General features: G+C 34.7%; 1 protein-coding gene across 4 annotated transcripts in view; it reads right to left on the reverse strand.

Annotated features, from left to right (window-relative positions):
- The window catches only part of CCDC88A (coiled-coil and HOOK domain protein 88A), a 99,120-nt gene that overhangs the window by 36,489 nt on the left and 46,544 nt on the right, over positions 1–16,087 (reverse strand). For all 4 annotated transcript variants that reach the window (XM_087961052.1, XM_087961042.1, XM_087961036.1 and 1 more), the window contains exons 15-22: positions 13,654–14,724; positions 11,105–11,232; positions 9,594–9,735; positions 7,445–7,621; positions 3,610–3,771; positions 1,864–2,141; positions 1,557–1,700; positions 224–410 (exon numbers count right to left, since the gene is read on the reverse strand). In XM_087961052.1, the coding sequence (XP_087817178.1) occupies positions 224–410; positions 1,557–1,700; positions 1,864–2,141; positions 3,610–3,771; positions 7,445–7,621; positions 9,594–9,735; positions 11,105–11,232; positions 13,654–14,724 (2,289 nt within the window). The remainder of the gene's footprint in view (positions 1–223; positions 411–1,556; positions 1,701–1,863; positions 2,142–3,609; positions 3,772–7,444; positions 7,622–9,593; positions 9,736–11,104; positions 11,233–13,653; positions 14,725–16,087) is intronic.

Genomic DNA, 16,087 nt, shown 5'->3' on the forward strand with positions numbered 1-16,087 from the left:
TACTTCTGCTGCAGCCAGCTGCTTACAATTTGGCAGTTCAAATTCCACCAGGCTCCAGGTTGACTCAACCTTCTATCCTTCCGAGGCGGGTAAAATGAGGACCCAGATTGTTGGGGGCAATAGGCTGACTCTGTAAACCGCTTAGAGAGGACTGTAAAGCACTATAAAGCGGTATATAAGTCTAAGTGCTATTGCTATTATAAGGATAATATAAACTGATTACCTCGCACTGATTATTTAATTTTGTCTGAGTAATATCCAGTTGTTGATATTGTTCTTTAAGTTTAGAAAATTCAGCCTCCAGTCGTGTTTGCTCTAATTTAGAACTGTTCAGTAAAGTTTTTAAATTCTTGTGATCAACCTGAAGAACTTCATTCTCTTTCAAAAGTTGTATATATGTGTGATTTAATCTGTAATGGTAAAAATGAAATAATATTACAATAACATTTACTTTCACAAAGAGTCTATAAACATTGGTGTTTATATATATATATATATATATATATATATATATATATATATATATATATATATATATATATATATATATATATAATCTTACATTTATAATTTTTATAAACAATTCAAGGCAGCAAGAATACCTAATATTACTTCCTCCTATTTTCCTCATAAAATAACCCTATGAGGTATGCATGTAGTATTGTTCTTAAGAACAAAAATAAAGCATGGTTACCAATGCTACAACCTTTGTCTATATATACAATATTTTCCTCATATCAAAGATGAATTTCTATGAATATATATTATAGATGGATTGCAATGGATTGAATAGCTCAGGTTTTAACAATGCTTCTGCACTGTGCTAAGTACAATCTAATACCACACTAATGGAAATGTCCTGTTTTTTTCTCCTCTCCCATTCCTCTTTATTCCTCAAAATCTCTTTCACTGATTTTAAAATTTTCAAAAACAGATTTTAATATATAAACTTGATTTGAAGGCAAGGGAAAGTTATCTTTCTACTGCTTTTACCAATGGAAGCAATTACATCAACTGAAAGACTTCACTGTATTTCAGTTATCACGGTCAATTTCAATCTCTATAATACAATATAGACAATATAGACATAGAATATAAGGTACTCCTCTACTTATTGGTTAACCAGTTGCTTAACAACTGTTTGAAATTACAGTAGGCCTTTAGCAGCTTGTAAAGCAATTATGACTATTGTGGAATGTTTGCCACCATTCCCCAATCATGGGATCATGTTTCAGATACCTTGCAAACAGCTCATGCTTATAACTGCTTGCCGTGTCCTATGGTCATGTGACTGTGATTTGCAACTTTTTCTTACTGATTTCTGGCATTTTTACAAGTTTCTGACAAGAAATGTTCTTTCAGAATAATGGGCTTGCACGTATGACAGCGGCGTTCACTTAATGACCACAGTGATTGCCTTAACAATCGCCATAAAAAAGGTTGTAAAATTAGGCCTATCCCAGCTTATGATTGCAATCACTTATAACTGAAAATCTGGTCCCAATTGCAGTTATAACTCAAGAACTACCTGTAATTCATTAGTATTGCTTTCTTACCTATCATTTTCTTCACAAAGTTTTTTGTATTCCACTGCTACCATTTCATGTTTCTTGTTTTGCTGAAGCATCTTTTCTTGCTCCACTTTGAGGCCTTTTTCCAGTTCCTCTAATTGTACTTTTTGCTGAAATAATTGACTATATCTGTCAAGTGAATATAAAATTATAAGAACTATTCTTAAATATAAAATTGTAAAAATAATTAAGAAAGTATATTCTTTTTTATTAAACTGTTTTATTTCCTAAATCTATGTAAACAATTCTATGGCTTTCCTAATTTAGCTAGATTTAGCACAATGTAATTTACCTGTCTTCTAAATCCTTATGTTCTACTTCAAGATTCTTATGTACAGATTTAAGGTTTCCATGCTTAGAAATGAGAGATTCATATTCAGTTGCTTGCCGCTCATGAAGTTGTTCCAATTTTTCATGATCTTTGATTAGAGAATCATAAAATGATCTCAAGTCTTCCCGTTCCTTTATTATGGATTCATTTTCATTTTCTAAGGTTGATTGTTGAATCAATAGCTGTGCATTCTGGTTCATAAGTGATGTGCTTTGGGAATTAATTGCTGAATTCTCCACCTATAATGAAAAAAACATGTAATTAGCTAATGTATAACGAACTCCTTTTAATGTATAAAAAAATGTTTTCCGTTGCCATCTTCTTTCAGCTATTTTGGCCTATCAATCTTACTAGATCCAGCTAGCATGGATCCAAATTTGAGAAGACTGAATTTTGCCAAAAGAACAATTTCGCATTAGTTTGCGCATCTAGTTTGCATTACAGAAATGATTTATAGAGGGGAAGTTAAGCCCAAGTCAACAAATATAGCAGAAGTCTGCTCAACTGGACTTCTCCATTCTCAACCCCACAAGCTTATTTCCCCCAATTACTCTGTTGGAAGAATTCTTGAAGACAGAAGGAGGACCGCAGGAGATCATTTGCAGAACTTCTGGATTTTATATTCCACAGCCCACAGAGCCATTCTGACCAAACATGTTCCTCATATAGGAAGATCTTTGGAAAGGAAGGCATTTCCAAAATAATTGAAAAAGCCTGCTTAACTGGACTTAAACTATCAGTAAATGTAGCAGCTTCCCTGCTGCTGTCAGACATTAAAAAGTTAAGTAGATATTTTGCAGAAAATTAGGAAGTTATGGGGAGAAGATATCTAACAGCACCTGGAATCTTACACCCTAGATTAATTCCCTACCAAACCATTACAAGACTGTGATATATAGGGTCTGAAAGCAGTATGAGCTTGTCATATCCTGTGGAATGGAAGTATAAAGTCAGATTTCAAAGAGCAGAGCCACTCTGTATTCAGACAAGATCATTAATAAGGAAAAAGAATTGCATTGGCATAACTACAGAAAAAACATACAATCAAATGTCTCATGTTAAAAGCAAGGTTGTAAAGATTAAATGTGCAAATAGTCTTTGCTTAATGTCTCTAATTGAGATTGCAACTCTGCCACAAAGCAAAACAATTGCAAAGTGGGAAATCAAGTGGTTAGGATTATGCTTTCCAGATGTAAAGAGACAAAATTAGTCACACCTCAACTTTCATTTGTCTCCCAACCATGCTTTGGAATGCTGTAGTGCCTACTTATTGCCTTGTATGTATTGAAAGCAATGGGATGGCACTGCAGCATGGGTTTAGGAGCTGCAGGCACATGCCCCCTGCATACCAGAAAGATTGGAGAGAAATTTCAAGAGTACTGTAATCCGTTTGCATAGCATGCCCACAGCTCCCAGTCCCACATTGCTGATGTGACTGCATTGCTTTCAATGTGTAAAAGAGCAAACAGCTTACTTGCAGTTTATTTCTCTCAAATCAATCTGTTCTGAAAGGGGAGAAAAAAAGAAGAAACCATAGGTCAACACATGTACTGAGTTTAATAGTAATCACATGACTGAGGTTGCAAATAGGCTGTAAGGTTATTCTTTTCAGCACCATTGTAACTTTGGTCACTGAATGAATGGTCAGTAAGCAAGGACTACCTGTACATTGTGAATGGAGAAAATATTTATATATGAAAACAGAACCTGAAGTTTCGCATTTTGAGTTTGCAGGGTTGTATTTTGCTCCTGTAAGGAAACAGTCTGTTTTTGAAGTGCTGTTATCTGAGCTTGCAAATTATTATTCTGTGTTTCAAGTTGCTTTAGTTGTGTTTTCAGGGCTTGCTTCTCTGCCTGCAGAGTTGCATTCTTTAGGAATGAAAAAAAACCATATTAAATGCATGTACCTCTTCAGTAAAAAATAAATAAATCACTATTTTTAAATTTTTGTATCAAACATTCCAAAATGTGTGAACGTTCAAAATCAGTTAGTTAAAATCACAAAATATAAGCATAACTTAAAAAGGTAATATTTAAGCTAAAACCCCACATTTCAATTTATAACTATAGAGGCATAGTTAAACAACACAATATATGATTGAGAGCCAGTGATTTAGGAATCAGGGTAGAAACTGGGAAATCACGAGTTCTAGTCCCAGCTTAGGCATAAAACCAGTTGGGCTGACCATGGGTGATTCACTTTTTCTTTTTTTTTTTAAAACAAGTTTTATTAAAAGTTTCAACAACAAACAAATCATTACATATTAAATCTTTCCCTGTCTTTCTACAATAATTTCCCCAATATTCTCATAAAACACAAACAAACACAAACAAACATAAAAAATCTTTTAGTAAAGTACCTTGGCCCCAGTTACCTCTCTTTGCATGGGCTAAAATAATAGCGCATATCACTCTTCACAATTCTATCTTATTTAATCCATCTTAATTAAATCATTAAATTTGTATCTTTTGCCCATTCATTATCCCTCTATCTCTTCTTATAATAAAAAGAATTTCTCCTGAAATCACTAATCAGAGTATGATGCCTTCCTATCCTCCCCTAAGTTAGTAAAATTAACATTCAACATAACAAATACCCAATTTGGTTCTGCTTGGTACATCTATCCACCAAAAATGTTTAAATACATTGTATCCTCCTTTCCTTCGATATTTTATTACATTTCAAAAATCAATCATTATTAAATCAATCATTATTAAAAACTTCAACATTTCAATTTTAAACTTCAACATTTTAATTTCTTATTAAATCTTAAACCATTCTAATTTACTATTTCAAATATAAATGTTACAATACCATCTTCTGTACCTTAGCAGAATCTTTCTTACAGAAATTTATATTTCATCCTTTGTCTCTAAAAAAATCCCTCTTCTCCCATCCAATTTTAAAGCTTTGAGGCTTTTCTCCGCCTTTCCCTTTCTTTCTTCCCCCACCAAATCTTCCTACCCCCTTCTTCTTCTAACCTCTGCCTTGCTGGGATCCCTTCTCTGTTGTGTTCCCTTTTTCTCTTGTTTGTTATCATTATATTTATTTTGCATCATATTTTTCTCTTTCTCAAATGTTTTTTAAATCTTAAGTCCTTCATTTTCCTTGCTCTCTTCCTTCCTTCTTCCTTAGATAAGTTTTGGGATTCAATGAAGATGGCGTCTTCGTCTCTTCCTTGTTGTTCTTCTTCCGTTTCCATCTGTTCCATTGTCTGTTGGTAATTGACCAGCGCCATTTCTAGAAATAGAAAAGCTTTTTCCATGCCATCTTTGCAGGCTGCTTTTGTTTGCTCATATTCATCCCTCAGGTCTTCAAAAAGGAAAGCCATTATAAATAAATCTTTTCTTTTCTTTATTCCTCTTCCTTCTTACACCAACCAAATATTCCGAGAGAAAGGCAAAACAATCCCAAAATCCACAATCCTCAATAAATCCAAGCAAGCCAAAATTCCCCTTCCTCTTCCAGGGGTGGTATCAAACAAAAAAAAAAAAGAGTCCAAATCTATATTTTAAAGCCTTATTAAGATTATATTTCTGTCCTCAAGTCTTCAAGGCATCTCCTCCAACAAGATCCAAATTTATATATTTTCTTTATCCTCTCCCTTCCGGCTTAATTCCGTCGGGAGGGAGAGTAAACTTTCCTTCAGCACCTCAAAATAGCCGCTTTTTTTTCTCTTGTGGAAAAAATCATCAAAAACCATCTTTTCCAGGAATTAAATTAGATAAATCTCAAAGCCCTGGGTCAACCAAGAAGAACTTTCACTTTCAATAACTTTCTCTTCTTCCTCCTGCGCATACTTGCCCGGCTGTCAACTTCTTTGTGGCGGCCATTACGGACCGCCGCTGCACCGTCCTGGTAAAAGGGGGTTCTGCCGGCCAGGAGGGGGTCTGCAACACCCCCAAACCCTTCCTCCGGATCCCCTTACCTTCAGCTACCCCTGCAGGGCAGCCTTGCTCCGCACCCGTCCGGGTCGGAGCCCCAAAACGGCTTAGCGGCAGGGATCGCGCAGCTTCGCGAATCCCTACCGCCGCGGCCGACAAACCGAAACCCCGGGTGATTCACTTTTTCTTAATCTTAGGAAGGAAGGGAATGGCAAACCACTTCAGAAAAACTTTGCCAGAAAATTGCAGGGACTTGTCCGGAAAGTCTCTGAAAATCAGACATAATTGAATGGAGGGAAACTAATCAATGAGAGAACCAACCTAGAACTAAGGAGAAATTTCTTGATAATTGTAACAATTTATTAGTGGAATGACTTGCCTCCAGAAGTTGTGAGTGCTACAACACTGGAGATTTTTAAGAAGAGATTGGGCAACCATTTGCCTGAAATGGTGTAGGGTCTCCTGCTTGAGCAAGGATTTAAACTAGAAGACCTCTAAGGTCCCTTCCAACTCTGTTATTCTAGAAGAAGAAAAAAGTGCAGAAATGTTGCCAAGGCTGGAACTGCAACCAGCCTGTTCCAGCCTTGGCAACAGTTTTGCAGTCTATTTTTCTGGCCAGCAGAGCATCTCTGGATCAGAACAAGATGAAGAAATCGTATGCTCCATAAGGCTGCTTCTCACTAGGAGGCTTGTAGAACCCAGACAAACTCTGCAGCCACCTCATGAGTAAAGAATGTTGGGAGAATAGAAAGAAGTCTCAGTAGAGCCTTTAATTGACACTGAGTCTGCCCAAATGCCACTTTCTAAAGCACTTTGGACTATAATTTCTTAAAAGCTATAAGTGATCTTTGAAGCACTTTTATTGAACCGCACGGTGAACGTTTGTATGGCCAGTGGTGCAACTAACGTGTGTGTGTGTGTGTGTGTGTGTGTGTGTGTGTGTGTGTAGAAACTGTAAGAATTTAAAATTAATTTGCAGCATAAAGCAAAATTGGGGGAAACGTTGCGATTATTTTTGTTTTAAATGGACAAAGAGATCAGAAGTGTTTTGATGGACTTTGTTTACATAGCACTAGGTTCCTTTAAATTAATTAAATACTACATACTTCCATGGAGAAGTATGCTTGGGTTCTCCTAGGAAAATGATTGATGGACTCTTTTAAAGACAAAGAAGGATGATTGTGAAAGGGCGTGGACTGCAGTATTCAGAGGAAGGAAGAAAAAATAAATTTCTTCTTTTTATGATTCTTCATTTTGGACTATAAACTATGATAAAATGGCTACTACTAACAAAAGAAGGGAAGGAAAGAATTGTTGATTGACCAATCTGCTGGGATAGCATCTGAGAATTTACAAAGAATAATCGAGAAATGCGAAAGGCTGTAACATAGAGGAAAGACTGGTGAATTTTGACAAAAAAATTCAGAGAAACGCATACTGCTTATGCAGTAGCCAAAAGGAAAGTGGAAGAACAGGCGGGAACCATGCTTGGGCCATGCACACTACAGGCCTGTGTCTAACTAAAAACAAATTAAACAAAGCCCACACAGTCCTAGAAGATTCTAACATATAGTCTGTACAAACATATCACCTATGTAAAATCCACAAAAACCATGAAATGTTTAACAGTTTCTAGTAAAGCAAATGATATACTTACATTTCTTTCAACTTCAATTAATCTATCTTTAACCTTCAAAAGTTCTCTAGTAGTTTCCTGATTATCTCTTTCCCATTTAGTGACAGGCTGACTTTCTTCATCAAGTTTTGAAGAATAACTCTGCACCATCTTCTCTTCCTCTTGTCTTTGCTTGAGGGCTTCATAATTCTTTTTCACCTAAAGATAAATTAGGTCAAATTTTAATATAGGAATTCGTTATTTATTTATTACATTTCTAGTCTATTTTCCCTCAAAAATATATACTTTAACTTATAACTATTGCTTTGTTTTTTATTTAAAGACAGTAATAAGTAAAATATGAAATATAGATGTTTAAAGTGAAAGACAACTGATATTACTAGGTAATGTTTGTTAAAAGAAATAGAAATGTAAAAGATTGTTATTAATATTAATGGCAGAGCAGTACTTGAATAGAATTATTATTCCATTTACTATTGCTATACATATATACACAGATATATATACGTGTATGGTATTCAACTTTGTTCGGGTATTTTCCCACGTCATTATAGTTGTGCTTTTAAAGTTGTAGCAACATTTCGGCAGAATCTCATCTGCCATCATCAGGCTTCTGTATTGTGTTCGTCTGACGAACACAGACAAACACAATACAGAAGCCTGATGATGGCAGATGAGATTCTGCCGAAACGTTGCTACAACTTTAAAAGCACAATTATAATGACGTGGGAAAATACCCGAACAAAGCTGAATACCATACATGTAAGTACCCGCGAAAACTTAAGAAAACAGATATATATACATATATACTTTTTTTCCTTTAAGAATTTAATGTGTATTTTTAAGGGAATGTACCAAGCAGAATTCGACTGAAAATAGGTATCTGTTATAAAATAGAGGTTAGAAAATGAATGTTATAACTGTAAAGGTGTAACTTAAATTTTTAAACAAGATTTGAAAAAAGATACAAAGGTGTTACACTCCAGTCTAGTAATTACAAGAGAAAATTTGTTTTATGAGAAAAGATAATATGAAATTGTAAACAGGACAGACAAAAGTATAAAAACATTGATTAGAAAGATTTTAAAAATTAGAAAAAGATATGTAATTGAATTAAGAAAGGAATGAGATAATTTAAAATAAGGCTATAGGAAGTAAAGAAAGGGAAAGCTATTGAAAAAATTGCAAAAATAGTTATAAGATATGGATTAAAATGTATAAGATAAATATGTATTGAGTTTATGTCTGTATGGAGAAGTGATAACCCGGGGGCACGCTGTTCTCAAAAAAAGAAATTTTATTTGTATTTGTATGTTTTGTGAAAACTTAAATAAAACTTTTATTAAAATATATACTTTAACTTCATAAAAACCAGTTGAAGGTTAGGTTGTAAGTCAGGGTAAACTGATTGAATGGAGACTTGAACCTAGGTCTCCCCAGTTCTAGTCCAATAATGTGATGACTGTTAAGGCAACTGGACAATTATTGTCTTTAAGATTTAACACTTCTTGTCACTACTTATTGTTGCAGAAACTACTGTATGCAAAAATTTAGTATCAAGATTTTTCTAATGATTGTATGGTTAATTATTCCATTATTTCATGTATGATTCAAGTACCATACAGACCAATGCATGTTCAGACTACAATCCTACACCCACAATTTGGAGTAAGCCCTACTGAACAGAGATAGAGTTTAGCTTCCAAGCACTCAAAAGAACAATACACTTAAATATTCTTATGACTCAATAACTTTTAAACAATATTTTAAATGATCTTATCTTTTCTATAAAATTCAAGAATCAATATTAATACAAATAGAAATAGTATGATGCAAAAATTAATACTACCCATCATTTTTAGAGTAATTGGCAGTCAATCTGCAAGAGAGGCAGAAAGAGTATAGTGAAAGGCATTCTAGTGAGCTAAGACTTAACAGTTATTCCCTCTCTTTCCTATTCTGAAAAAAGGGAACAGTTTAACAGTGGAAAAGTATAGGTTGTGAAAACTGTACTTTTAACAACTGTTCTGCTTTCAAATTTGCAGTGTTTGTAAATAGTAGACATTTTTAATTTATGGATTTGAAGTTTAATAAGTGTAAACTTTTCATGAACTTAAAAATAAATTGCAGGTATTATATCATAAGGCAGATGGAACATGTTTTAACTTACTATCTTAAGCTCTTGACGCAGCTGTCGATTTAGATTTGTTGATTCTTCTAATCGAGCTTCCAAAGCAGCAATTTTTTCTTCTTTTATTTCAAGTGATTTCTTCAGTGTGGACTCTAACCTTGACTCCAAAAGTTTGTATTTACTGTTTAATGAAACAATTTTAATGAAGTTCTCATTATCAGTAATTCACTTTAAATAATTCATAACCTTTATGTCAACTTAATGAATTTGAAAATAGTAAACTGATAGTTTTGGAATATTTATCTATGTGAGAAAAAAAACACTGTTCCCAATGTCAAGAGTGTGCATATGTTCAAAGCTAGACCTGAATCTCGTTGGGCCAAGATTTTTTTAGGCATAGTCCCAATGTTATAGACATATACCTATTTTCATATTTCTTCCACAGGGGTGCTGCTTTTAATCTGTTCTGGTTTTAATACTTTGGCCTTTTTTGTACTATATTTTGTATTACAGTTTGATTACTGTATTTTGTTTGTTTTAAAGGCAACTATTGTTTTATGACATTAACATTTCATTTGTTTGATTGTTTTGCATCTGACAGTTGTAAACTGTGAATCACGGCTTTGAAGAGAGCATTGCAATATGTAAGTAACAGAATGCAAGTATTTGTTGGTGTATATAACAGAAATAAAAAAATGGATACATTGTAAGAATTGCAACCATGGGACAAATGTCTTATCGACCATAAACTATTTAAATGTTAGCAAATTATTTTCTATTCTTCTAAACAATACACTGTAATTACACTTGGGGGGAAACCATCTAAAATTTCATATTAGCATGGATCCTATTTAACCTGACAATATAGAACATTCAGTCTTAAATAAATTTCCTCATTCCACTTTATTCCTCTTCTGATCCAATCACTGAATTTGCTTTCCTCACACTTCTCTCTGACCTAATTCTACAGTTGTTAAGAGCTAAGGATGGAACAAATAACAGAAGATATATTTTAAAATAGGAAAACCACTGGTATTTTCCTTGAGGCTACTTATTGAAAACTTGTTGCAAGATATAAAATATAAAGCCATTTAACTTAAGAGATAAAATATACTAAATCTCCTATGATTATTTTAATTACTGCTAATATATACCATACAAATGTTTGTACGCCATTGTTATTACACTTGCAGATATAGCAAGCTAAGCATAATCAAAATTATTTTCAGAGGCTGTGCTTCTTCTGCCTCAAAGATATGATCTGAAAACAATTTTCTTATTACTAGACTCCAGAATCTAAATTTCTAAAACCATCACCATTTTAAAAAATGTGATACATTTTTTGTAACCCTTGCACAAACACCACAAAGCAACTTCATTTCTTTATTAACGTGCAGCATTTATCATAAAAATCTGATAAGGCAACTGAAAGAAGTGGCTATTTTCTCAGCAAGATATATGAGCAATAGATCCTTAAAAAACCAACAGGGTAGAAATATCTTGGAGAGTTACCATCAATTTAATCCAGAATGTCTTTTACATACTCATACCTGTCATCAGTACTCTGCTCATCATGTAAGAGACGTTCCTTGTTTAAACCTATCTTTTCAAGTTCATGTGTAAGTTTTTCTAACTCATTATTCATCTGCTGTGTCTTCAGTTTTTCATTCACTAAATCCTTAAAACAAAAGAATGGATTGAACAAATGACTATTTGTTACAAGACAACAAAAGAGACACAGATTTTTAGAAAGTGATTTTTAGAAAGGTTTTTGTACAAACTCACACTTGTTTTAAATAGTACAAAATCTGTCAAATTTGCTTAGTATAAACAAGATGGATACAGAAAAGAGATAATTATCTTTCAAACCACATTCAACTCTCTCTCTACTATTACAGTACTACATTAAGATCTAGTTAGTAGATCAGGAGTCCCCAACCCCTGGGCCTTGGCCTATCTGGAATTGGGCTGCACAAATGGCTGGTCAGAGTGTGCATGTGTAGTTTGAATTGTGTGAGCAGCCTGCCAGCAAGCACTTGTGCGTAGGCACACCAGCCTGATGCTTGTGTAAGTTGAACTGCATGTGTGCATGCCAGCCCACCGCTCATGCAGCCCAGTTCTCCTCCCCCCACCAAGCTGGGCTGCCAAGCCACAAAGGTTGGGGACTGCTCATCTCAGGCATGATATTCCCCTCTGAAAAAAAAATCGGGGCCAGCCAAGAGACCCCGCACTGCGCGCCAAGAAATCGCACACACAACACCAACGCTACACACCCTTCCTTTCCAGCCGGTCAGGTGTGGATCAGCTCAGGAGCTGGGCAGCCGCTTCCCTGGTGGCGGGGCCGAGGCCGCCGCCTGGGGAGCACCCGCTGCTTTCCCTCGCCAGGGCCGGGCGGTGGCGTGTTGCCCTGCGCCACGTGGCCCCCGCCTGGCAGCGCGTTTCTCGGCACAAGGCAGCCGGGTTGCCCAAGGAGCCCGGCTGGCCAGGCGAGGGGAAGGCAGCAAGGGCCCTGCCGGGCTGGGGCGGAAAACCCGCTTGGCAAGGGGCCGGGGAAGCCTGCAGGCGGAGGACCAAGTGCGCTGGGAGGCAGAGATTCGGCCGAGGCTGTCAGACGGAGAGACAGCTGGTCTGCTCCGGTGCCGCTGGTGCCGTTGGAAAGCGCCGCCAGCAACTCCTGACTCAGGGGGCCTACGAGGGGAGGGGAAGGAGGAGAAGAAGGGGGAAGGGTGGGGGGCGATTCCCAAAAAAATCAGAATTCCGATTTTAATCGGAAGAATATCATGTCTGTCATCTAAACTATTCCTATGCTAAATAGTTGTTTTCTAGTTTTCCTTATACTGTATTCCTATACGTTCCTTTAAAATAAAAACCTACTTCATGTTTTCAAATAATCCAAACTTCTTTATACTTTATTCTTTATAGAGAATTCCAAGTGAAATCAGCTTATGTTAGATAGAACTAACTTTAAAAAAATAACTTCTTTCAAATGGAGTCAAGGGATATTGCAGTAGTATCCTCTTCACTTTGGAAGGACAGCTACTGAAGCTGAAGCTCAAATATTTTGGCCACCTAAGGAGAAGCAAAGACTCTTATCATGAAAAGACCGTGATATTGGGAAAGATTGTAGGCAAAAGGAGAAGGGGATAGCAGAGGATGAGGTGATTAGATAGTGTCACTGAAGCAATGAATATGAATTTGGGAAAACATTGAGAGACAATTGGGGGGCATGCTGGCAAGTTATGGTCCATAGGGTGGTAAAGAGTCTGGCTCAACTTAGCAACTGAACAACAACAAAAATCCTGCTCACCATGGACAAACAAATCACCAGTATGGTTTTCTAATACCACTGAGTTTTAATTCATTATGTTGTTTAAAAAAACTGACTCCATTATTTCTTTTTATTAAGCACAGCAAGATAATGTTTGATTGATTAGTCTCACAATTAAGTGAGACTAAGCTTTTGTGTAATGTCAATCAGAACAGATTACAGTACAATTTTCACTGTTTCTACTGTTGTTTTAGAGCAAAATAGCTGTGACTTCAGAATAAAACAAAGTTGCATACCCTCTTTGTCAATTAACTAAGTGCACAATGTTAGGAAACAATAAGAAACCTGAAAAGCAAGGAGGAAACTATTATTTAATTTTGAAGGGAGACAACTTATATATGTCACAAAAGAGCCTTAGAGAAAGTTATTGCTATATGAAAGAAATATAGTTAAGTGTCAATTTATTCAATTAAAAAAATCCTTTCAAGAAATGCCCAATAGCAATTAGCAGCTATGGTGTGGAAAAAACTAAAGTACAAATACTCACAGAATTGACACATCTAACTAAAAAAATAAATACATAAAATTATTCTGATTTACATATTATATGGAAGCCCATAAAATAGTACAATTATTAGTTTCTTAAAACATCTAAACAATATTTCTGAAACTGAGTTTATAAAGAGCTTTTAACATTAAGTCTAAATAAATTAAAATACAAATAATTTCGGATTGGTAAATTATTGTGGAAATAATGTTGATATATAACTAACACATTACAGCTACATTCCTCTTTATAATAAGAGCATATTATGCAATAATGAACATTACCTCACGTAATGTGACAAGTGTTTTTTTGTCAATGGTAGCTCTTTTTACAAGCTCTTTATTTTCCTTTTCTGCTTCTTTTAGACGAATAGATGCTTCTTTACATAAACCAATTTCTTTAAAGAGTGATTTGTTCTCTTTTTCCAGGTGACCTATTTTCACATTATTTTCTTCTAGTGTGCTATCCATAACATCTGCTTGTTGCCTGAGCCTTTTATTCTCTTTCTCTAGCTGTTTCTTATCTTTTTCTAGCTGGGTTGTTTCTTGCTCCAAAAGTTTATTCTCTTTTTCTAATTTTTCTAAACGTTTACTGGAGATTTTGAGTTCCTCAAGATTTTTTTGCAGGGTCTGATTTTCTGACTCCAGTTCTTGTAATTCACTTTCTAGATGTTGAATCTTTTTGTTATTGTTTTCTAGGGTTTTCTGCAACCTTTGATTTTCTGTATCCAAGCCTTGATAACTCACTTCTAAACGTTCTGTCTTTTTAAAGGATGCTTTCATAAGATCCAGGCTCTTCTGTAGCTGGCCTTTTTCACTTTCCAGTTCTTTATTTTCCAGTTCTAACTGAGCCATCTTGATGTTGGTACTCTTCAAAGATTCAACAGATCTTCTGAGTTCTAAGTTTTCTTCATCAAGTTGTGCATTCTCTTTCTCTAAGGACTCTAATTGAAAGCTGAGATTTTTCAGACTATCTAAAGTCTTTTTCAGCTTTCTGTTTTCAACATCTAGACTGGAATTCTCTTGTTCTAAAGAATCAATTTTTTCACATGTAATTTTTAAATTAGTAATTCTTTTCTGTAATAGTTCATTTTCTTTTTCAAGATGATGAACTTCTTTCTCCAGCTCATCCATTCTTTCTCCCCTTTCTTTATAATGTTCTAACTCTTTTTTCATTTGCTTCTTTTCAAATTCTATTTTACTCAGTTTGCTGCTTGTCTCTTTGATAGATTCATGGAGAATTTTATTTTCCTTCTCAATATCTTTTACTCTTGCTTCAGCACTGATTTGTGAACGCTGTCGAAGTGAAGTTACAGTTTGATTCAAGTGTTCGATTTCCTGTTCCAGGATTTTAATCTAATTCATTGAAATGAAAAATACAAGTTTAAATCAGCTATGGGTATTTTGTATTTAGATAATATAAGAGTTCTAAGAGTTAAGATTTGAAAAGATGCATTTTACAGTCTAAATTATAAGACTAAGTTTTGACCTGCTGATATATTATTTTATCGCCCTATACCTACTTCAATCCAAACATCTCATTTTCAAATCTGTAGAGGGCAAGCATTTCAAGAAACTAGTGGAGTTGTTCCTTTAGCATTTTTCAGTGTAATCAACAGGAAAGTTTCCCTTTCATAAAGAATGAATATCAGAGAGCTAAAACAATGGAAGGAGGACTTTTTTGATCAAAGATTGAGTTTGGTTTACTCTTTAACTCTTTACACTTTAGCAGAAAAGAAAAAAAAGAATGTATCTGAATAGAAACATTAGGCAAATACAGTTAATTATGTCATCAACTCAAATTATTTCTTGAATTAGTCAAGAAAAAAGGCTTGAACTATTCTCTTTGAAGGAAAACCCAACAGTTACACACTTTAGGGATAGTGAGCAAATGATTATTTCTTGAATTAGTCAAGAAAAAAGGCTTGAACTATTCTCTTTGAAGGAAAACCCAACAGTTACACACTTTAGGGATAGTGAGCAAATTTTCTGGACAGATTGCCTCCCACTTTAGAACAAATTTAAACATTTGTTTCTTCAAAGAATATACATGTATTCTAGTTAATCTGATATCAACGAGAAGGGTTGCTGGCTCACTGAAAGGCTAATCATTAATTCATATGGTTTCTGTCTCCTGCATTCCTGTATATTGTATGGAAAAGGCTAGTTCTCAGGAAACTGACATTTGGGATTTTAACACAAAGACATATAAATAATAAAAAGAAATGAGAACTATTCATATAAAAACCATATGAATTTCTAGTTTTCTAGTAGGAAAACTAGATCAATATTCAATTATTTTATATAATATTCTAAAATATATAATTAATATTGCTTATGGAAATCTAAGACCAATGGAATATCTGCTGATTTCTTGACAATTATAGTATACAGGATTGAAGTGCAACAGCTAGTGGTATTTATAATCCGAAGCTCTCTCAAATTATTTTAAGGATTTTTTTTAATATGAAAGAAATCTCAAGAATTCTAATCATTCATGACATTTCAGAATTGAGTTTGCCATAATCTTAGAAAATTTTGCAATATTGTGAGGCTTGGAGGATAATATTTGTTTTTGTTCTTAAATTCTGAAAATACAGAATGGTGTTGATTGCTGATATTATACAGAAAAGAAGCTGTACAAAAATCATTCTCTTCTACTTATGGCAGTTTTTTTTAGATTAAGAACATTTAATCAAAACACCAGTGAATATAATCC

The sequence above is a fragment of the Notechis scutatus genome, chromosome 1 (assembly GCF_049901735.1).
Source record: "Notechis scutatus isolate UNSWTSFEM ecotype Mainland chromosome 1, rNotScu1.2, whole genome shotgun sequence".
In the NCBI taxonomy this organism is placed as follows: Eukaryota; Metazoa; Chordata; class Lepidosauria; order Squamata; family Elapidae; genus Notechis; species Notechis scutatus.